The sequence below is a fragment of the Alosa pseudoharengus genome, unplaced genomic scaffold (genome assembly GCF_046254945.1).
Source record: "Alosa pseudoharengus isolate Yale_2024_CS ecotype anadromous, Long Island Sound unplaced genomic scaffold, YU_APseudo_1.1 YU_APseudo_1.1_scf_20, whole genome shotgun sequence".
Lineage (NCBI taxonomy): Eukaryota > Metazoa > Chordata > Actinopteri > Clupeiformes > Clupeidae > Alosa > Alosa pseudoharengus.
In genome coordinates, this window is record NW_027468664.1 from 577501 (window position 1) to 602500 (window position 25000).

The 25000-nt window shown below is 43.7% G+C and overlaps 1 protein-coding gene across 2 annotated transcripts in view; it reads left to right on the forward strand.

Moving 5' to 3' along the window:
• strip2 (striatin interacting protein 2) overlaps positions 1-25000 on the forward strand; it is a 69737-nt gene that overhangs the window by 34991 nt on the left and 9746 nt on the right. For both annotated transcript variants that reach the window (XM_076297242.1, XM_076297243.1), the window contains 8 exons: positions 3772-4022; positions 5068-5133; positions 11408-11471; positions 12677-12748; positions 12829-12903; positions 16783-16880; positions 17054-17180; positions 23430-23530. In XM_076297242.1, the coding sequence (XP_076153357.1) occupies positions 3772-4022; positions 5068-5133; positions 11408-11471; positions 12677-12748; positions 12829-12903; positions 16783-16880; positions 17054-17180; positions 23430-23530 (854 nt within the window). The remainder of the gene's footprint in view (positions 1-3771; positions 4023-5067; positions 5134-11407; positions 11472-12676; positions 12749-12828; positions 12904-16782; positions 16881-17053; positions 17181-23429; positions 23531-25000) is intronic.

Genomic DNA, 25000 nt, shown 5'->3' on the forward strand with positions numbered 1-25000 from the left:
ACTACCCTATCCCATCCATAGTGTTCTACTGCACTACCCTATCCCACCCATAGTGTTCTATTGCACCTTATCCCACCCATAGTGTTCTATTTATTTACAAATGTACATACTGTAATTACACTTATACATAGCCATATTCTACTGCTCTTCATCCTGCACATACACTTATTCTTAATACTATTATAATGTTAGGTAACACTTTATTTTAAGGTTCACATGTTAGCCACCAATACATACCTAATTAATACCTGTATTAGTGACTTGTAAGGCATGTGTTAGGCAACATTAACCATTTGTTAGGTGTGTAATCACAAATGTCTTGTTCATGACGAATTAGGCCTTTATTATTGATATCATTTTAATAATGACCTTGTAAGCCTTGATCTCTACATACTAATTAGTAGTAAGTACCAAAATAGAATATGCATAACCTACTTGTATACTGTCTGAATAAATCCCAAATAGTAGGAGAACAGTTGTAGAATAAGCAAGTGTATGGCTCAACCTCATTGCTGCATTTCACTGCCCAGGTTGCTGTGTGAAATAGCACTTAATAACTGGGAGATTGGCTCCCATTCTAAAGTGGAAACTGGTTCCTTGGTAGCAAGCACATTATCATCAGTAATACCGCTGCAGTATGTACTTATTAGTCATGATATGTCAAAATATGGTCCCTGTTCTAAAGTAGAGGCTGGGAGGGTGTTAACAATAGTAGAGGCTGGGAGGGTGTTAACAATAGTAGAGGCTGGGAGGGTGTTAACAATAGAAAAGAAGATGAGAAAAGTGACAGCGCTGACAATGTTTATTTAACAAGTTCTGTAAACATGTTACATTGTACTCTCAATGAGCTCACAAAGCACAAAAAGACTAGCAACAGCTAGTTTTAACTAGAACTGACAGGATAAAAACACGTCTTTTAAACAAATAAAAAGGGCAAAAGAATTGTCATTCAACACATCTGTGGTGGTCTTCTTTGAAACGGGACCCACCTACCACATATCAAAAACTTGTACACAGCCAGCCTATTTGCCTGAAAACTACAGTAGCAGTAAAGAAATCACACAAAAGAACATTTGCTATTTACTTGCCAGAGTGGAATAGTATTTTATCAGTATTGGGAGAAGGTATTGCTAGTTTTTTTGTGCTTTGTGAACTCATTGAGAGTACAATGTAACATGTTTACAGAACTTGTTAAATAAACATTGTCCCAGCCTCTACTTTAGAACAGGGACCATATTTTGAATGAACAATGTATGCATTAGCAATGTATTAAGGGTAAAGAATGTCTGTATTGACCAGGAGTTATACTGTAGTCTAGACTGTTCCCATCATATAATTTTTGCCTGACTTTAGAATATGGAACCAATTCATGACTAATAAGTACATTCTGCAGAGGTATTACTGACGATAATGTGCTTGCTACCAAGGAACCAGTTTCCACTTTAGAATGGGAGACAATCTCCCAGTTATTAAGTGCTATTTCACACAGCAACCTGGGCAGTGAAATGCAGCAATGAGGTTGAGCCATACACTTGCTTATTCTACAACTGTTCTCCTACTATTTGGGATTTATTCAGACAGTATACAAGTAGGTTATGCATATTCTATTTTGGTACTTACTACTAATTAGTATGTAGAGATCAAGGCTTACAAGGTCATTATTAAGATTATATCAATAATAAAGGCCTAATTCATCATGAACAAGAAATTTCTGAATACACACCTAACAAATGGTTAATGTTGCCTAACACATGCCTTACAAGTCACTAATACAGGTATTAATTAGGTATGTATTGGTGGTATGTGAACCTTAAAATAATGTTTTACCTAATGTTACTGTCTCTGCACTACAATGGTACTGTTACCACACTGCACATAGCTGTACATACTGTACATATCTTTTCTGTTTATTCTAGTTTAGTCTATTCTGTTTTTCTTATAATATATTCTCTTAATACACTGCATATATCTATATTATTCTTACTACTCTTATAATGTTACTGCCACTACATATATCTGTACATGTTCATACATTGCTCATATTACATAGCCATATTTATTCTGCTCTTATAAGGTAACTGCTAATACACTGCACATATTTATATTTATTTTATATTACTGTAAACCACCTTCTGTAAACCAACTGTATACTACTGTCTACACTGCACTATATTTCTTGTCCTGTCTATGCACCACCTGCCTATACTTTGTATATCACATTGCACTTTTCTGCTTTTTTGCACTTTGTTGCACTGCATTTTGTCGTCTTTGTACTTGTGCTTTGCACAATGACAATAAAGTTGAATCTAAAAATCTTAAAGATAGATAGATAGATAGATAGATAGATAGATAGATAGATAGATACTTGATTCATCCCGAGGGAAATTTTAGACCTTGGCACTGATGCACTGAGCACGGATGTTTGCGCTGATGCTGTTTGCATAATCAGCACCCTGCCTGCTTTTTTTCACCATACACTGATTCATGCCAGCTTGGGTAATGGCTAAACATTGCACACACATGCGGGCGCGGACGGACACACACACACACACACACACACACATTTCCATTGGAGTAGCTTGGGTTAAAGATGGGGTTCTCATCATGAATCAGGACCTCAGAGAGATTTAACTAGTCTCCACACGCAATCTCTAATCCCAATCTCACACCTAATCTCTAACCCCAATCTCACACCCAATCTCCATACCCAATCTCCATACCCAATCTCTAATCCCAATCTCCATACCCAATCTCCACACCCAGGCTCCACACCCAGGCTCCACACCCAATCTCACACCCAATCTCCATACCCAATCTCACACCCAGGCTCTAGTCTATTGCTATTCCAGTCTATTATCCCAGTCTCTATTGATCGCCTTGGCACCGATTCTTGCACTAGCTTAGCGCTCATCGCCTTGGCACTGCCTCTTGCACTAGCTTAGCGCTCATCGCCTTGGCACTGCCTCTTGCACTAGCTTAGCGCTCATGGCCTTGGCACTGCCTCTTGCACTAGCTTAGCGCTCATCGCCTTGGCACTGCCTCTTGCACTAGCTTAGCGCTCATCGCCTTGGCACTGCCTCTTGCACTAGCTTAGCGCTCATGGCCTTGGCACTGCCTCTTGCACTAGCTTAGCGCTCATCGCCTTGGCACTGCCTCTTGCACTAGCTTAGCGCTCATCGCCTTGGCACTGCCTCTTGCACTAGCTTAGCGCTCATGGCCTTGGCACTGCCTCTTGCACTAGCTTAGCGCTCATCGCCTTGGCACTGCCTCTTGCACTAGCTTAGCGCTCATCGCCTTGGCACTGCCTCTTGCACTAGCTTAGCGCTCATGGCCTTGGCACTGCCTCTTGCACTAGCTTAGCGCTCATCGCCTTGGCACTGCCTCTTGCACTAGCTTAGCGCTCATCGCCTTGGCACTGCCTCTTGCACTAGCGTGATGCTGATGTTGGCATCACCTTCGCACTGACTCAGCACTGCCATTGTCACTGACTCTATTGATGACATTGGCACTGATGTTGGCATTGATATTAGCATTGCCTTGGTGACATTGGCGCTGATGTTGGCATTGATATTAGCATTGCCTTGGTGACATTGGCGCTGATGTTGGCGCTAATGTTTGGGCTGATGGCACTGATGTTTGCACTGATGATGTCATGATGTTTGCATTCCCCTGCTCAGTCCCCTGCTTGCTCTCTCTCACCACACACTCATTCATGCGTGTGAATGCATTCTATTTGTGTGTGTGTGTGTGTGTGTGTGTGTGTGTGTCCAGCCTCTGATGAAGCAGGATAGCTTGGACACGTATAACGAGCGCGACCCCTTTAAGAACGACGACACGCGGGACGAGGATGAGGAGGCCGAAGATGCTGAGGGCTCTCTGGAGACGGAGGTGGACCCCCTGGACCGTGACATCATCCAGCGCCGTGATGTCATCATCCAGCCCCCCCCCATACCCCCTCCTCTGTGCCCCCTCTCAGAGAGAGTGACCTTGCCCAGGGGTCTGCCCTGGGCCCCCAAGGTCAGGTGTGTGTGTGTGTGTTTAAGTGTTTGTGTGTGTGTAGAGAGAGTGACCTTGCCCAGGGGTCTGCCCTGGGCCCCCAAGGTCAGGTGTGTGTGTGTGTGTGTGTGTGTAGAGAGAGTGACCTTGCCCAGGGGTCTGCCCTGGGCCCCCAAGGTCAGGTGTGTGTGTGTGTAGAGAGAGTGACCTTGCCCAGGGGTCTGCCCTGGGCCCCCAAGGTCAGGTGTGTGTGTGTGTGTTTAAGTGTTTGTGTGTGTGTAGAGAGAGTGACCTTGCCCAGGGGTCTGCCCTGGGCCCCCAAGGTCAGGTGTGTGTGTGTAGAGAGAGTGACCTTGCCCAGGGGTCTGCCCTGGGCCCCCAAGGTCAGGTGTGTGTGTGTGTGTGTAGAGAGAGTGACCTTGCCCAGGGGTCTGCCCTGGGCCCCCAAGGTCAGGTGTGTGTGTGTGTGTGTAGAGAGAGTGACCTTGCCCAGGGGTCTGCCCTGGGCCCCCAAGGTCAGGTGTGTGTGTGTGTGTTTAAGTGTTTGTGTGTGTGTAGAGAGAGTGACCTTGCCCAGGGGTCTGCCCTGGGCCCCCAAGGTCAGGTGTGTTTGTGTGTGTGTAGAGAGAGTGACCTTGCCCAGGGGTCTGCCCTGGGCCCCCAAGGTCAGGTGTGTTTGTGTGTGTGTAGAGAGAGTGACCTTGCCCAGGGGTCTGCCCTGGGCCCCCAAGGTCAGGTGTGTGTGTGTGTGTTTAAGTGTTTGTGTGTGTGTAGAGAGAGTGACCTTGCCCAGGGGTCTGCCCTGGGCCCCCAAGGTCAGGTGTGTGTGTGTTTAAGTGTTTGTGTGTGTGTAGAGAGAGTGACCTTGCCCAGAGGTCTGCCCTGGGCCCCCAAGGTCAGGTGTGTTTGTGTGTGTGTAGAGAGAGTGACCTTGCCCAGGGGTCTGCCCTGGGCCCCCAAGGTCAGGTGTGTGTGTGTGTGTGTTTAAGTGTTTGTGTGTGTGTTTGTGTGTTTATGTGTGTGTTCATATGTGTGTGTGTGTCCATCCTCATTCCTCTTGTGAATCCACAGGGAGAGGGATATTGAGCATTTCCTGGAGATGAGCAGGAACAAATTCATTGGCTTCACTCTGGGAAGGTGAGTATGCATGTGTGTGTGTATGTGTGTGTGTGTGTGTATTTGGTAGTTAGTCTGTCTGGAAAGGCGGTGTCTGCAGGTGTAGCATTGGCCAAGGGTTAGGTTAAGGTTAGGGTTAGGTTAGGCCAATGTTAGTTACCTACACTGAGATACTTTTGTTCTGGCCAGTGAGTGACCCTTGCTTCACCTGCAGTGGATACTGCACTTGTTTATGGTCCTCTTGCCCTCAACATCGCGCTGGATGGGACATTCTACCAGAAACGTACATTTCCTGTCCTGGGTTTGTATCAATGAATGAAACTTGTATAATCCAAAAATGTCGTAAACTGAGAACACAAGTATAGAAAAGAACGCATATTGAGAAAAGCCCCATGAGTAGCCTACATTTTCTAAATATTGCATTACTACTGCCACAGTGCTTACATTTACAGAAACGTCCTACATGGAGTTATGAAAAATGTTAATGTTAATACCTTGGAGAATGTAAAAGGAATTGAAAGTAAAATCAAGTCATTTTCATCTTTTCACCATGTTGCCAGGGATGGGTAGCATTTCTAATACATGTATTTAAAATATGTATTTAAAATACAAAATACTATTTTTTAATTGAAACACTTTAAGCGAAAACTATCATTAACTTGTTCAGAAAATTGAAATAGTCTGGCGAGGTGGAGCCACAGGTTGGCACATTCCCGGGATGGACCTGCTGCGTCTTCATCCATTGTTTCGTCCATGGTTTCATCTCTTATCTAAATCTGACCATAGAGTTGACTTTGGCGGAAAGCTGAAGGTGATTGCTGATAGGCTATCCCAATCAGTGGCGCTTGCACAATCCAATCACGTTTGAGAGGGAAACAACAAATTGAGGGTTTCCGAGGTTTTTCTTTTTTCCTTTTTTTAGAAGAAGTAACGGGTACTCACGGTTATGGGTAGAAATGTAGTGGAGTAAAAAGTACAATATTTGCCCCTCAAATGTACTTGAGTAAAGTCATGAGTACCCCCCAAAACTGATACTCGAGTAAAGTTCAGATCGCTCAAAATTGTACTCAAGTACTGTACTCAAGTAAATGTACTCTGTTTCTGTCCGGCTATGGTTAGCACTAGCTAATTTAGTTAGCAGTGCATTTAGTTAGCACTAGCTAATTTAGTTAGCACTAGCTCATTTAGTTAGTGGTGCATTGAGTTAGCAATAGCTCTCACCATCCTCACATTGGAGCTGAGAGAATTATTGATGTTTAGCTTCTCCTATAGGATGGCAGTCTCCAGGGAAACACTCTCTCACCCGGATGTTCTGGATGCACAACCTGCCTAAATGATTGATTTTCTAGGAGTTGTTTCGTAAAAGGATATGTAATTCTTCAGGCTTTCAGGTGTGTTTTTTCTTTATTAAAAACACTTTTGAAAATTACAAAGCCTGAAAAATGGGCTGTCCCCAGACAAATCTGAGCTACGTCTTTCACAGTTTTGTTATGATAAAGACTGATGTTTCAAAAATAAAAGTACACTATGCAGGTGTAGGTATTAGTTATTTTCAAAAATGCATTTTATTCAAGAATATAAACATCCTGAGATGGCGCAATAGATGTTCCTCATAGTTAGGGTTAGGGATGCTTTACGTTTCCTCATAGTTTATTAAGATTGCCTCCATATGACTCAGTGTTCAGATTCAAGAAATAAAAAATAAAAAAATTCCAAGATTTTTTAAGTGAAAATGTATTTTCTGGTAGAACGTCCAGGATATAAAAGGCAGCGGTGCATTTAGTTAGCACTAGCTAATTTAGTTAGCGGTGCATTAAGTTAGCACCAGAGGCGGACAGAGTACACAGCTTCATTACTTGAGTAAAAGTACAGATACCCTTTGCTAAATTTGACTCAAGTAAAAGTACAACAGTCAGATGTCTACTTAAGTAAAAGTACTAAAGTACTTGTTTCTAAAAGTACTTGAGTATCAAGAGTACAAGGGCTTTTCTCAATACAAAGTACGCTAAAGAACGGTCTCCCGTTCTTGAAAGTTCGAACTTGAAAAGTTAGGATCGTGAGTCCAGACTCTGGAGAACGCGAGGACACAGGACGCTCAATTTGCAGTTTGAGACAGCAGCGTTCTTGCCAACGGCAGTTTCTCTCGGAACAGCTCAGGAGTCTAGTCATTTACCTATTGCTCTATTGGTCTACCCAGTATTTCTGACTTACAGTAAAATTTACAGTAAAATATATAATTCACCAGCTTGTTTAAGTTTGTTTCTCATTGATTTTTTTTATTAGGCTAAATATTAATAACAATATATTCACTTGCCGATGGCGGGAACAACGTTTGAAGTTCGCAGTTTAAGTGACAGTTATGATTAACGTTAGTTGTGAAGCCTGTACCCTACCGTTTATAGCCTAAACATGGATCGGATTGTAGCAGCAATTATGATAGGTAGGCCTATTATGTATCAATGCTGCCATTTCTCTTATGTGAGTGTCACGGCTGAGCTGACGTAATGCATTGTGGAATCTTCAAGCCACCAAGTCACCACCCGATGCATCCTTGATAAAACCAACGATTCGAGAACACTTCCGGGAATGTTATGCGTACTTGAATAAATGCGAACTTGTGAATTGGAACAGTACTTCGGCGGTGATTGATGACGTTTCAGAACGATTTTCAAGTTCATGAGAACACAAGTATAGAAAAGAACGCATATTGAGAAAAGCCCCATGAGTAGCCTACATTTTCTAAATATTGCATTACTACTGCCACAGTGCTTACATTTACAGAAACGTCCTACATGGAGTTATGAAAAATGTTAATGTTAATACCTTGGAGAATGTAAAAGGAATTGAAAGTAAAATCAAGTCATTTTCATCTTTTCACCATGTTGCCAGGGATGGGTAGCATTTCTAATACATGTATTTAAAATATGTATTTAAAATACAAAATACTATTTTTTAATTGAAACACTTTAAGCGAAAACTATCATTAACTTGTTCAGAAAATTGAAATAGTCTGGCGAGGTGGAGCCACAGGTTGGCACATTCCCGGGATGGACCTGCTGCGTCTTCATCCATTGTTTCGTCCATGGTTTCATCTCTTATCTAAATCTGACCATAGAGTTGACTTTGGCGGAAAGCTGAAGGTGATTGCTGATAGGCTATCCCAATCAGTGGCGCTTGCACAATCCAATCACGTTTGAGAGGGAAACAACAAATTGAGGGTTTCCGAGGTTTTTCTTTTTTCCTTTTTTTAGAAGAAGTAACGGGTACTCACGGTTATGGGTAGAAATGTAGTGGAGTAAAAAGTACAATATTTGCCCCTCAAATGTACTTGAGTAAAGTCATGAGTACCCCCCAAAACTGATACTCGAGTAAAGTTCAGATCGCTCAAAATTGTACTCAAGTACTGTACTCAAGTAAATGTACTCTGTTTCTGTCCGGCTATGGTTAGCACTAGCTAATTTAGTTAGCAGTGCATTTAGTTAGCACTAGCTAATTTAGTTAGCACTAGCTCATTTAGTTAGTGGTGCATTGAGTTAGCAATAGCTCTCACCATCCTCACATTGGAGCTGAGAGAATTATTGATGTTTAGCTTCTCCTATAGGATGGCAGTCTCCAGGGAAACACTCTCTCACCAGGATGTTCTGGATGCACAACCTGCCTACAGTACAGTGAACAAGTTCAGGAAATTATACAACAATGACATAGGTGTAGGACCACGCAATAGTCCCATGGTAGAGAGTGTTTCCATGGAAACCGCCATCCTGTAGGAGGACCACGCCATAGCATGGTAGAGAGTGTTTCCATGGAGACCGCCATCCTGTAGGAGGACCACGCCATAGTCCCATGGTAGAGTGTTTCCATGGAGACCGCCATCCTGTAGGAGGACCACCCCATAGTCTTGGGAGTGCTCATGGTGTGGCCTATTGGTCTCTTTCTGGGCATTTTTTCCCGTTTTCCACGCAGTTGATGGACGATGCCCAGTCTTGAACCATGATCATAGCCGTGGGAAGTGGGGGTGCTGGGGGTGCGGCAGCACCCCCTGCAGGAAAGCACGCGTAGGCTATTTATGTGTCATAGGCTACCACTCATGATCAGAAAAAAAAGAAGCTCTCCGTCCCCCTGTCTATTATTCTATTATGCACTAAAAATGTTACATTAGACCTGGGAGATCTAAACAAAAACTAAACAAATTAACAAAACAAACCTGAGGGAGATATTCTATGACGCTAGCTTTATGGTACGACAATATGCCATATTTAAGTAGCTGAATATTACCGTGAGTTTCCCAAGGAGCTGAACACGGGCCGCCTCAATCTTCAGCTTAAAATGATGCATAGTGTTATCGGGGAGTCTCGGTGCACCACGATGAAAGGTGGCATGGATATTGAGTAAGCTCCATCCACAAACAAGAGCTCTCTTCAGCGAGGTAGATGAACTTATTCATCTGTGTCTTTGCGTGCCTGTTTCAGTGGCCTCCTCAAAGCGTTCTTTCTCTTCTTTTTGAAAGTGTAGGTTAAAGGCTACACTGTGCGTTTATGATGTCAGCATTTATTGTAGGCTATATTTGTGATATGTGGATCAATTTAATGTAGGCTAGCCTATGAATATTGCGTTGTGTAGGCCTATGTTATGCATATGTTTTGAGTCAATGTGTTCTGTATTATATGCTGCAGGGTCTTTAGCCTGTTTTGACACCCATGTCATGTCAGAAGCGTCAATAATTATTACGTTTTATTAATGTTGGTGTTCAGTTTTATATTTCACGTGTTCACCGTTCAACATGTTTTTTTCTGTAGTTAGCCATAATGTTCTTGACAGTGATGTATGCCTGTGCTGTGTGTCATGCAATGCCAGTATGCTGTTGTCCATTAACAGAGAAAGCCCCCCCCCCCCCCCCACTACAGAACCCCCAACCAAAACTCACTCCCCACGGCCCTGGCCATGATTTCACGAATGGCTAGGGTTGAACTGGACCAGGGGAGGCGCATTGATGCTCAGAAAAAGAAGCACATTTAAGCTGCGCTCCCTTAAACGATTTCTGGCTTTGTCATCAATGTCATTAAGAGCAGAGAATCCTCTCTCGCATTCTGCCGAAGTAGGCTAGGTAAAAACGTGTTGCCTGCGATGACGAGTTTCTTCAGGCAGGACCCTTCCCTTGCCGCTTGCATTTTAAAGTCCCGATACTCCTCGACATACATTCCTTTTAACTTTTTCCACTGCTGCTAATTGCTCAATCACTAACAACGCTCTAGCAAAATTAATAACAACTCGATTCAGAGGAGGGTGAGATCGGACAGGACAGGGGGCTATTATGAGGAGCAGTGCCCCTGCAGTCTGGGGGGGAAATACACATTGCAACCAACGGGGAAAATGTAGATTATCATAGTTACGGGTTGGCAACTTGACAATATATGAGTGGGCCCCCTCTGACAGTGATTTGGAGCAGAACTAGTAGTACCCTGGCCAGAACTAAGGGGGCTGGCCACTACCGGGCCCTATGGTAATTCGAACACTGGGTTTATCATGTAAACAACGCCAGACAACGCTGAATGAGTCCACCTTTCTACTAAGACAAGATGACTCTGACCACGACAATCAGGGGAGACCAGGATCACCACACAATCAGGGGAGACCACACGCCAGGTCAAAAACATTAGAAAGAATGACTGACCACCGTGCTGAGGAGGGAGTTACATCTCCACCATGGGCCGGGCCGAGCGTAGTGGGTGATAGGCCGAGTCGCGCTTGCAAGAGGACGATAGCGACAGACGTTACTAATCAAGAGGAGGAGGAATTATGGAGCCCGACAGCAGTAGAAATGTGGTATTATTGTTTTGTAGTCCCCCCAAATGGTGGTTGTGTGAACAGAAAAAAATATATTTATCTTACACAAGTCCTTTGACCCAGAAATGTAAGTGTCAGAAGAGTGACAGGCTCAAACAGCGCATATTTCATAAAAGACGCTTAATCTCCATTTCTAGAAAAAAAACAGGGATTTTGATAAAAACTAGCCATAGTATGCGTCCATAGCTATATAACATAGAATACGCTGTGGCTCTACAAAAATCGTCAACAATGATCTACATTGCTGGCACTCTGGGCCAAAGCTTCCGAAAACAGCGCGGCATTCAAAGTGTTAACTTACAGTTTTTAAGAACATTAATTTGCGCTTGTAATAGCAGAGGCAGAAAGAAATAGACAAGCGACAATAAGATCGCCTATGTACAAACCCAACTATGTTCCCAGCACTATGTCAAACCAAGCTGATGCCTCTGTGTGTGTGTGTGTGTTGCAGTGACACTGAGACTCTGGTAGGACTCCCCAGGCCAATTCATGAGAGTGTAAAGACCCTCAAACAGGTGACAACACATACATCACAACACACTAGGGCTTTCACGACTAGTGATTTTTTTTAGTAGTCGACTAGTTGTTCATTATAGTCGACGACTAGTTGTTAATTTATTTGTTTATTAAGTTGATGCGTTAGTTGACGTTAAGGAAGACGCAGAGGGTGGAGTTCTGGTGAATACTTAAAACTGTATTTTTGTAATGCTGAAAGAACATAACTGTACGAACATTCTATCCACATTGGTTAATATAAAAACAGCAAAAAAGCCGACCGCAGCCTAAAGCACCGGTGTCAGCTGGAAGCTAGGTTGCATTGACCACGGAAGTAAAAATAACCTAGCCAATTTAACAAACACGAGTTCAGCACATATTTTTCATTGTGTCTTTAGCTAAAGGATTAAACTGGAATCACCATAATCCACAGTGGCAACTTACAACAGTTAAAATAGTGTGGCCATTACCCATTAGTAAACATTAGCCTAGCGTTAGCTATTAGCCTATAGCATACCTGCATTAGTAAGCTAGTAAACATTAGCCTATAGCATACCTGCATTAGTAAGCTAGTAAACATTAGCCTATAGCGTACCTGCATTAGTAATATAGTAAACATTAGCCTAGTGTTAGCTATTAGCCTATAGCGTACCTGCATTACTCATCACTGTCTTAGTCCTACTCACTTCCACTCTGCCATGTTTTTGGTTCACAATAAAAAAAACGAAGGCATCGACATGGGAGAGATGGAGACTTGACCGCTGGCGGGTGACTGTGTTGCAACTTCACCGCCAGGGAGAAAAACGCTCACTCGGCCTACTGGTGGCTGGAACAGCCAGATCAGTTTCTCGATAACTTCGCTAGAGAGGGGAAACATTTTGTTAATGACTAGTCGACTTCCACCTACAGCGCAGACTAATGGTTGTAATAGTCAACTAATCGACTAGTCACCTAGTTGGTAAAACCCCTACAACACACACATCACAACACACACATCACAACACATACACCATCACAACACACACACCATCACAACACACACACCATCACAACACACACACATCACAACACACACACATCACAACACACACACCATCACAACACACACACATAGTCACCACACACACATCACAACACACACACATTGTCTGCATAGTCACTGGAAAGGAACACTGTGTATTTGTTATTTTATGTGTGTGTGTGTGTGTGGGTGTATGGTCTCCAGCATAAGTATGTTTCGATGGCAGAAGTCCAGATTAAGAGGGAGGAGGAGCTTCAGCAATGCCCCATGACCATGGTGAGTGACATCATCAAACATCTGTGAGCTCATTGGTCTGTATGACTGTCCTTCTAACTGTGAGTGTGTTGATTGGCCAGGGGGAAGAGAAAGTGGAAGAGACCCCAGCTGAGATCCTTTACCAGGGAATGTTGCCCAACCTCTCCCAGTATGTGGTGAGTACCTGCCCTAACCCTAACACACACACACACACACTAACCCTGGCCTCTACCCCTAACCCTAACCCAACCTCTCCCAGTAAGTGGTGAGTATCTGCCCTAACCCTAACACACACACACACACACACACACTAACCCTGGCCTCTACCCCTAACCCAACCTCTCCCAGTATGTGGTGAGTATCTGCCCTAACTCTAACACACACACACACACACACACTAACCCTAACCCAACCTCTGAGTATCTGCCCCCCCCCCCCTCTACCCCACTCTCTTTTCTCTCTCCCTCTTTCTCTTCTCCCCCCCCCCTCACTATGTATTCTATCTCTCTCTCTCCCTCACTATGTATTCTATCTCTCTCCCTCACTATGTATTCTATCTCTCTCTCTCACTCACTATGTATTCTATCTCTCTCTCTCCCTCACTATGTATTCTATCTCTCTCTCTCACTATGTATTCTATCGCTCTCTCTATCTCTCTCTCACTATGTATTCTCTCTCTCTCTCACTATGTTACAACGTGACAAGCCTTAGGCTGCTGTTAACACTAAAGAATACACCTGCAATTGAAACTATCTGCAACTATGAAATTATTCAAATGGTATGAAATTATCCAAATGGTAGGCTGATGTCTTACTCTTGGTACACTACAGATCAGTCTTGTAGGTTTCAAATGATACATTTGAGCTGATTATTGGACAAGCTGAGGACGGAGGTGTCTGTTATTTTTGCTGCAACTGTAGACAAAATGTATGCCTCTGCATTTTGTAAATGTAGGGTCTGTGGCCATACACCCCACTAGAAATGTTGTTGCATTTGCAAGTGAGCAACCTTGAGGTCCATTTCCAATTTGTTTGCACCCCCAGTTTGAGAACTAGCAGATCCAGGTGTTGCTGTAGGCCTGGTTCCTTGGGTGACAACAGCATCGGGTCATCTGCATAGAGTAGGAGTTTAACATCTGTGTCCAACAGCATCAGGTCATTTGCATAGAGTAGAAGTTTAACGTCTGTGTCCAACAGCATCATCTGCATAGAGTAGGAGTTTAACGTCTGTGTCCAACAGCATCAGGTCATCTGCATACAGTAGGAGTTTAATGTCTGTGTCCAACAGCATCAGGTCATCTGCATACAGTAGGAGTTTAACGTCTGTGTCCAAAAGCATCGTCTGCATAGAGTAGGAGTTTAACGTCTGTGTCCAACAGCATCGTCTGCATAGAGTAGGAGTTTAACGTCTGTGTCTTCATCTGCATAGAGTATGAGTTTAACATCTGTGTCCAACAGCATCAGGTCATCTGCATAGAGTAGGAGTTTAACGTCTGTGTCCAACAGCATCAGGTCGTCTGCATACAGTAGGAGTTTAACGTCTGTGTCCAACAGCATCAGGTCGTCTGCATAGAGTAGGAGTTTAACGTCTGTGTCCAACAGCATCAGGTCATCTGCATAGAGTAGGAGTTTAACGTCTGTGTCTTCATCTGCATAGAGTATGAGTTTAACATCTGTGTCCAACAGCATCAGGTCATCTGCATAGAGTAGGAGTTTAACGTCTGTGTCCAACAGCATCAGGTCGTCTGCATACAGTAGGAGTTTAACGTCTGTGTCCAACAGCATCAGGTCGTCTGCATAGAGTAGGAGTTTAACGTCTGTGTCCAACAGCATCAGGTCATCTGCATAGAGTAGGAGTTTAACGTCTGTGTCATCTGCATAGAGTAGGAGTTTAACGTCTGTGTCCAACAATTTCGCCGCTACAAAACGCTATTTTTATACCTCTTCTACAGTTCCAAACAACATAACACTTACGTGGTAGTGAGTAGAGTGTCCCTAAAGCCAATGTTGCCATCTTTGCTGTAGGAGTCTTATTGCTGAGTGTGTTGTAACACGCTCTGGAAATTCACAATTTCGTCGCCTTTTAAAAAAAAAAAAAAACATAGTCTAGTCCATACAACTTCATTTCAATTTCGAAAGAAATACTGGACTATGTTTTTTTTTTTTTTTAAACGGCGACAAAATTGTGAATTTCCAGAGCGTGTTACAACACACCCAGCAATAAGACTCCTACAGCAAAGATGGCAACATTTCCGGAAAGGTACTGGCTTGATGAAATTCATTCTGGACTCTCTATTCGACCACATAAAGACCTCGGGATACTTCGGTTTGGCTTTAGGGACCCTCTACTCACTACCACGTAAGTGTTATGTTGTTTGGAACTGTAGAAGAGGTATAAAAATAGTGTTTTGTAGCGGCGAAATTGAAATGCCCTGCTCACTTCCAGGCTACGAGTTGTGTGACTGAAAACGGTACAATCGAACTTTCTCAAAACACATCCGAATGACATGATTTTGATGTCAACTCAACGTATGTACCCCCAATCATCCGTAAATCGATCTAAAGTGCATTTTACTCCGGATAATTCCTTTAAAAAAAATGACCCTTTATACTATGACGACTTGTTTTGTGGAAATAGAAGAGAAGGGCGGAGAAGCAACTTCACACAGTCTTAGGCTTCAGGGCCCCCTGAGCTCTTGGGCCCAGTAGGTCCATTCAATAATCCATCCCTGGATATAGACCTGTGGTCCATTTGTCTCCAAAATGTATATTTTAAAAGAAAATAAAAACTAGTATCTTTGATAATATTACACTGAATGCTTACTCGTAGGTTTGGACCTATAGCCCAATCATATTTTGTATTTTGATTTCATCATTCTGGCAGCTAATCACACAATTTTAAGGTAGTTTGAAAGGGATGGGATTCAAGATAGTCTAGCCTATTAAGTCAGGTCCCTCTTCTGTCTGACTCACCTCAAGTTACCCTATGCATTATAGGCTGGTTTCTGACTGAAATTACGTTTTGTGTTAACATGTAGAAACACAGCCTTTATTTGGTGAATGGAGGTGGAAATTCCTTTCTTTGGTTATTGTCCGCGATTCACATTAACTGTGGGCTATCACCGCCATTGTAAAAGTGTTTTCAAATTTTGTGCCGTCGCCACATTTGAGTGCTACGTTTTGCCTGCATGGATGCGCGATTGAGCGCGCATCTAAATGTAACATGCAAGATGCAACAACCATTTCTAAGAGGCTTATAAACCGGTTCATTTCTGACATTACTATTAGCATACGAATGCATTATTTATGTTGTAAGACATGTGAAAGAAATGAATGACACAGGCACGCACAAATCCAAATAAAAGGACACTTTCGCTTTTTCACTTTCGCTATCATTGCAAGAACATAGTCTACAATATGGAATTGCTTCAAAGTTCCCTTTGAGTCTGATCAGCTTGCTACACCTTTCCAAAAAGTTTTGTGAGAATTGTACCGGTATCTTTTTGCGATATTGTTGACAGCCCGCACCGCAGCAGGGTGCAGGAAGCTTTTGATAGCGCACGCCTCAAACGATAAACGCAAAACCTCCAGGACAAACCACTCACAGTGTAGGCTACTCTCTCTGAAACCATCAACAGGCCACTAATTTGTGCGTTATTTATGTTTGATTGCATTTCAGATGACGGGACTTGTTGGTTTCCTGTAATAGCCTATAGCGTTTTTTTCTTTATTCATTTTTCTATGTCCGAATATTGGGGGGGACATTTTGGTCACGTCTGAATATTGGGGGGGGTCTATGGTGACTACGGCCCTGATTTATATTAATGAATGTTGGACTCAAACTACAACCCTTGTATGTGTGTGTGTGTGTGTGTGTGTGCGTGTGTGTGTGCGTGTGATGTGTGTGTGTGTGTGTGTGTGTGTGTATGTGTGACGTGTGTGTGTGTGTGTATGCATGCGTGTGTGACGTGTGTGTGCGTGTATGTGTGTGTATGTGTGTCTGCATGCGTGTATGTGTGTGTGTGTGTGTATGTGTATGTGTGTGTGTCATTTTAGATTGCGCTCTTGAAGCTCCTACTGGCTGCAGCTCCAACCTCTAAAGCCAAAACAGACTCCATCAACATCCTCGCTGACGTGCTTCCAGAAGAGATGCCGTAAGCACACACACACACACACACACACACACAAACACACACAACACACACACCACACACACACACACACACACACACACACACAGTCTCTCACTCTACACACACACGTTAAACAAAACTGTATGCATAATTAGTAAGTCTTGTAAATGTGTGTGTGTGTGTGTGTGTGATAGTGTGACCGTGCTGCAGAGCATGAAGCTTGGGATCGATGTGAACCGGCACAAAGAGATCATTGTGAAGGCCATCTCAGCTCTCCTGCTGCTGCTGCTGAAGCATTTCAAACTAAACCACATATACCAGGTCAGACACACACACACGCGCATGCACACACACACACGCATGCACGAACGCGCACACACACACACACACACACACACACACACACACACACACACACACACACACACACACACACACGCTTACCAGGTCAGACACACACACACGCGCACACACACACACACACGCATGCACGAACGCACACACACACACACACACACACCACACACACACACGCACACACACACACACGCACGCCAGTGTTGCGCGGGTTTGGTCACAAGCGGCCCGCGGTCGCCCGATATTTTAATCAACCCGACCGCAATTCGGACCGCGAATATTAATTAGGACAAAATTATACCCGACCCTTGATCTGACCCGCTTATTTACAAAATGTGTGCTTTTGGTTATAGCCTGCATGCAGTGTGACAGTAGGCCATTTCTGTAAAACAAACTAATTTATTTAGGCATGCAGGACATAATGTTTGCGCAGGAGAGAGAATGAGAATAAGAGTGCAAGCACGCACGCAACCACCAAGGATTAGAACACTATAGGATAAGATTTGAAGGCCATGGACATACATCTTTCTTTCGAAAACAGAAATGGTAAGGCAAGGTAGGCAAGAGAGATACATTGCTGGTCAAACTGCTGGTCAAACTGCTGATCAAAAGAACTGGTTTATATTGCTGAATGAAGCACAAAGCTTTACTAAAGCACATCCACTGTTTAAAGTCACAAACACAACGAACTGTAACTTTTATGCATGCGCGAACCTATACATACCGGTAGATATGGCTGCAGGCTGCCCGTTTTGGCTGTCATACTTTTAAATGGCTTCGCAAGAAGTAGGCCTACATAGACCATAACTTACTGTCATCTTCTTTAAGAACTTTTCCCAATATTTCCCATAGCCTATATCGCTTTTCCTGAAGGGGTGTCTTTATTATTTTAACTTGCGTCTTCAGCTTCTTTACTGTTGACTTTATTGTATTGATGCTTTACTGTATTGATGCTAGCCTGCTCGTGATATTTTAAGTAGGCTTATTTGTAGAAAATATATATTTAATTAATTTTAACTGACCCGCCCGCAAATGGCCCGAATATCATTAAAATATTTTGTTTATGACTCATAACCGCGGGTGACCGCGGTCATCCGCGGGCGACCGCTTAATTTCGGGCAGACCGCGCAACACTGACGCACGCACGCACGCACGCACGCACACACACACACACGCTTACCAGGTCAGACACACACACCACACACACACACGCTTACCAGGTCAGACACACACACCACACACACACACGCACGCACACACACACAGGCACACACGCACACACACACACGTGCAGCCATGCACACACGCACGCACGCACGCACACACACAAACACACCACACACACCACACACACCACACACACACGCACGCACGCACGCACACACACACGCGCACGCACACACACACACACACCACACATACACACACACCACACACACGAACGCACGCACGCACACGCAAACACACACACACACAAACGCACACACACACACAGAAAAAACACACACACGCACACACACACGCACACGGACACACACACACACAGACACACACACACACACTGTGCAAAACTGTTATTATACTACATAATGTTGCCGCTAATGTAATGTTGCCGCTAGCTGCAGAGACAGAGAAAACTAAGAGCTTGGCAATGCTGGTACATTATATAGTATATGTACAGTACATTCAGTGACATGTTTTGTGTTGAGATGGTAGAACAGATTACCCCAAGGCTCTGTTGCCCCACACACTCTACAGCAGGGGTGGTAGAACAGATTACTCCACAGAACTGTTGCCCCACATGTGACCGGTGGAATGCACTCTGCGTTGTGTTTTGCTGCTTTTGAGTGACTGACGTGACACGGGATGGTGGTGAATTTGCGGGCTTTTATTCTCGCTATCGCTAACAACATAACATTATACAGGGTACAGGCTACAGCCACAGGCTAGTCACAGGTTCATTTTACACCATGTGACACGAAAGTACAAAATATAAGATAGCTCCATAATAGATAAAACAAAGTGTACAGAAAGTAAATATAGGTAAAGTGATAGTTATGATAGTAGTGAAAGACAGTATAGGGTGAAGATATTTAATATAATATGAAAGGAGAGATAGACAGATAACATACCTCTTCCCCAGAGTGACAGAGACATGGAAGAGGTGAAGGGCACAGCGCAGGCTCGGACTGGTAATCTGTACAACCGGGCAAATGCCCGGTGGGCCGGTGACCTCCGGGATTTTTTTATTTTATTTTTTTAAGTTATTTAGCCCATTTGCGGCCCGTCATGTAGACCTAGGCTTAGCCTATAAATGCAGTTGCATCCATTTGGATTGGGGGGTGACAGGTCAATCATTTTGGCCTCTTCATGACAGGTTCAGTGTGTGTTACGATCGCGCCCCCCTGCCCCACCCCTTAAGTGGATTTGTCCAAGCAGCCACTTGGTTTGTGGGGCAATATAGCCTACGAGTCCATGCATGGTAGCCTAGGCTATATAAGTGCCCTCCGCTGGCTGGTGTTCACATCATCGCAGTTTAACCGTAAACAGCAATCAGAGGTGTCTAGTTTTATTCCATAAATATAATGTTTTTATAGACATTAGTTGCACGCGCTACCAAGAGCTTCCATTTACTGCACCATGTAGGCTACTGTAGTGCGGTTTGTCTGTCAACATAAAAAAAACTCCGGGTAGCCTACAATTTTCGCACAACTTGGTGGAAAAGTGTAGCACAGGTTAAAGAAAACCTATTCATGTTTGGACTCAAAAGGAACTTCAAAGTATTTCCCATATACAGTAGTAGCCTTTTAGCTCACAACGACAGTGAAAGTGAAACGTGGAAAGTGGAAGTCTCTCCACCGTGTGTTCCATTAGATGCACAATCAATTGCGAGTCGATGCACGTAAAAAAAGTAGCCTATCAACTGGTAGGTTAGTAACGAAGGTAGCCTAATTTTGCAAAATGTGATGACGGCACACAAACTTGCAAAAACGTTTAGTATACACTTGTGGTGATAGCCTACAGTTAATGTGAATCGCGGACTATAACCAAAGTAAAGGAGAAGATTTGCACCAAATAGGCCTAAAGGCTGTGGTTTCTACAACATGTTGGCACAAATCGTGATTTCTGTCAACTATGACGATCTCCATGCATGTTCAGTAGCCTATATTTTTCATTTAGTCAAGCAGTGACATGTGGTGTAATGCATGCGGTAACATGACGTGAGACAGACAGAAGATGAGTCTGTATTTAGTAGCCTATCCCTGAATCCTGTCCCTCTCAAATCACTTTAAAATGGTGTGATTAGCAACCAGAATTTTTTTTAAAATCCCGGAGAGACACCCCCGGACCACCGTGTTATTGTGATTATAATAACCTATAGGTCCAAATCTAAATGTTTGGGTTCAGTTTATGAAGTTTTGCTACAGCATGATACTGTGTGTTTGTTATTTATGGGGGGGAATCAGGGGGGGATTTTGGTATCGGTGGGCTTGTGTGTGTGTGGGGGGGGTAGTGGGCCGGTCCAGGAGAAAATTGCCAGGGCCGAATTTTGTTCCCAGTCCGACCCTGGCACAGCGAAATATGAATATGACAAATTGATCTATTAGAGGGGCTGGAGACTACGGATATCATTTTTAAATTTGATGCTGTTTATAAATGGTGCACTGTCACTTTAAGCATTGGGTCCACACCTTTAGTTCTCATAATGATCTTTGCTTCTTATAAGAAAGGAGATAGCAATTATCAACAATGACAAGCCAGCTGGAACCTGCCGCTCTCCTTATTTCCCTCTGGTATGTGCTCAAACGTGTTCACATTTAAATAGACATAACGCATATAACGTATATGCGCTCAAACGTGTTCACATTTAAATAGACATAACGCATATAACGTATATGCGCTCAAACGTGTTCACATTTAAATAGACATAACGCATATAACGTATATGCGCTCAAATGTGTTCACATTTAAGTAAGGGATAACGGCCGCCGAGGTGTCCTGTTATACGGAATTAATGGACGAGGGCGAGGGGCCTCCGCCCAAGTCCATTAATTCCGTATAACTGGACACACCTCGAAGGCCGTTATCCCGCTTATCACCCGGTTGCCACTGTAAACACTCGGTTCTGTTTAAAAAGAAGCTCACTAGTTCAGCTTGTTGTACAACTTTAGCATGGACAGTTAGCTTGTTTACAGTTGATTCCATTGTTGGGAAGCCTGCAACCAAAAGATTCTAGAGCGCTGCAACCGTCGTCCTACTATGGTTGTTATAGTTACCATTCATAAGCATTGATATGGAACGGTGTCCTGTTATTCAGAATTAAAGGCCACCCGCCAGCCAATCAGAAAAGAGTATTTCTTCTCTCCGGGTGATAAATAGACATAACGCATATAACGTATATGCGCTCAAATGTGTTCACATTTAAATAGACATAACGCATATAACGTATATGCGCTCAAACGTGTTCACATTTAAATAGACATAACGAATATAACGTATATGCATAACGCTCAAGTTAGATCTGCTGCAATGGAGATTACAAAGAGTATCATCTTCTCGATGTAACATGCTGTTTTGACGTTGTGTAAACGTTCTCTAAGAAGAGTCAAAAGCAGTTTGCCGTAAAGATAACCACAATGTCGTCTATCGCAGGGAAAATAGCGAGCAGCCTATGATAAACAAATGCTCGGCGGGCCTGATTAAGGTGCGTGGCGGGCCATAGTTTGTCCAGCTCTGCTCTACAGGGTATAGTTTGCTGCTGCTCGTCAGACGGCTTAAATCCGAACCAAGTCCAAATAATGGATGTTGCACCGGCCTTTTTCACCACCTCTCCGTTTCGTTTTCAGCCATGTTTACTGAAGATGCGTTTCAGCCATGTTTACTGAAGATGCGTTGTAAAGTGTGTGTATGATTAAGTGTGTGTGTGTGTGTGTGTGTGCGCATGTTTACTGAAGATGCGTTCGGTTCAGCCATGTTTACTGAAGATGCGTTGCAGCGTGTGTGTGTGTGTGTGTGCATGTTTACTGAAGATGCGTTGCAGCGTGTGTGTATGATTAAGTGTGTGTGTGTGTGTGTGTGTGTGTGTGCATGTTTACTGAAGATGCATTCTAAAGTGTGTGTATGATTAAGTGTGTGTGTGTGTGTGTGTGTGTGTGTGCATGTTTACTGAAGATGCATTCTAAAGTGTGTGTATGATTAAGTGTGTGTGTGTGTGTGTGTGTGCATGTTTACTGAAGATGCGTTGCAGCCGGTTGCAACTCATGGCTCTAAATTTGGCGGGTAGATTGCATCATCAACATGCATATCGCGATAGAATTAAAATCTCTATTGTACGCCAATTTTATATCATTTATATCGCATATTGTTTATATCGCCCATTACTGGTGTGTAATGTACAGTAGGTTTGTAAAGTGTGTGTATGAATAAGAGTGTGTGTGTGTGTAATGTACAGTAGGTGTGTAAGTGTGTGTATGAATAAGTGTGTGTGTGTGTGTGTGTGTGTGTGTGATGTACAGTAGGTACAGTTATGTGCAGATATGTACAGTAGGTGTGTAAAGTGTGTGTATAAACACGTGTGTGTGTGTGTGTAATGTACAGTAGGTGTGTAAAGTGTGTATGAATAAGTGTGTGTGTGTGTGTGTAATGTACAGTAGGTGTGTAAAGTGTGTGTGTGTGTAATGTGTAGATTAATAATAGGTGTGTGTGTGTGTGTAATGTACAGTAGGTGTGTAAAGTGTGTGTGTGTGTGTAATGTGTAGATTAATAATAGGTGTGTGTGTGTGTGTAATGTACAGTAGGTGTGTAAAGTGTGTGTGTGTGTGTGTGTAATGTGTAGATTAATAATAGGTGTGTGTGTGTGTAATGTACAGTAGGTGTGTAAAGTGTGTGTGTGTGTGTGTAATGTGTAGATTAATAATAGGTGTGTGTGTGTGTGTAATGTACAGTAGGTGTGTAAAGTGTGTGTGTGTGTAATGTGTAGATTAATAATAGGTGTGTGTGTGTGTGTAATGTACAGTAGGTGTGTAAAGTGTGTGTATGAATAAGTGTGTGTGTGTGTAATGTGTAGATTAATAATAGGTGTGTGTGTGTGTGTAATGTGTAGATTAATAATAGGTGTGTGTGTGTAATGTACAGTAGGTGTGTAAAGTGTGTGTGTGTGTGTAATGTGTAGATTAATAATAGGTGTGTGTGTGTGTGTGCTTGTGTCTCCAGTTTGAGTACATCTGTCAACATCTGGTGTTTGCCAACTGCATTCCTCTCATTCTCAAGTTTTTCAACCAGAATATCATGTCCTACATCAGTGCTAAAAACAGGTAAGAGACGCGCACACACACAGGCGCACACGCACGCACACACACACACACACACACACACACGCGCACGCACACACACACACACACACGCACACGCACGCACACACACACACACACGCACACGCACACGCACACACACACACACACGCACACCCACGCACACACGAATGGTGCCGGGACACTGTCGTAGTATGCAATCACTGCTCACCACTGGCGGAGTTTATGATCATAAAGTGGCGTCCTTTTTACCTGCCAAGGGAAATTACTGTGATTCTGCTAGTCGCAGTATACATCCCGCCTACCAACAATAACAGCGATAGGAACGCGGCTCTTAGTGAACTGTACCAGGCTGTCAGCGAACAACAGACGGCACACCCAGACGGTTTCACCATCTTCGCTGGAGATTTTAACAATGCAGATCTTAAAACTGTTCTTCCAAAGCTACACCAGCATGTTGATTTTCCAACAAGAGGAGACAACATCCTGGACCTGGTCTACACTACACACAAAGGAGCATAGAAAGCCACCCCCCTCCCCCACATTGGACTTCCTGACCATATCACTGTTATGCTAATGCCCGCATACAGACAAAGAGTGAAAGCAAACAAACCGGTTCGCAAGCAGGTAAAAGTGTGGCCTGAGGGAGCCTCTGATGCTCTTCAAGACTGCTTTGACACAACAGACTGGGAAATGTTTAAGCAGGCAGCCACTAACAACAACCAGACAGACATAGAGGAGTATACAGACACTGTAACCTCTTACATCACCAAGTGCATCGATGATGTGACCCACACAAAAGACATCATCACTCGGGCTAACTGGAAGCCATGGCTGACAGGGGATGTCCTCAGGCTGCTGAGGGCCAGAGACAAAGCCTACAGAGCTGAAGATGAAGCTGGCATGAGAACAGCGAGAGCCAACCTGTCCCGTGGCATCAAGGAAGCAAAAAAGGAATACACACACAAGATAACCACCCACTTCAAAGACAGCAGGAACGCACAAAGCCTATGGCAGGGCATTCAGGCCATCACGGACTACAAGCCCGCGCCACAGAGCTGTGAGAGCAACATCCCTCTGCTCAACAACCTGAAACGCTTCTTCGCTCGCTTTGAAGCACAAAACAGCACTTGCCCACAGAAGACCCCTCCCCCTCCACACGAGCAGCCCCTGTGCCTCTCTGCCGACGGCGTGAAGAGGACACTTGCTGCTATCAACACCCGTAAAGCAGCAGGCCCAGACAACATCCCAGGTCATGCGCTGAAGGACTGCGCTGAGGAGCTTAAGGATGTCTTCACAGATATCTTTAACACTTCCCTGAAGCAAGCCATCGTCCCATCATGTTTCAAAGCTGCCACCATCATACCTGTGCCGGAGAAAACTGCTCCATCCTGCTTCAATGACTACCGCCCCGTGGCACTGACACCCATCATCATGAAGTGCTTTGAGCGGCTTGTCATGTCACACATCAAA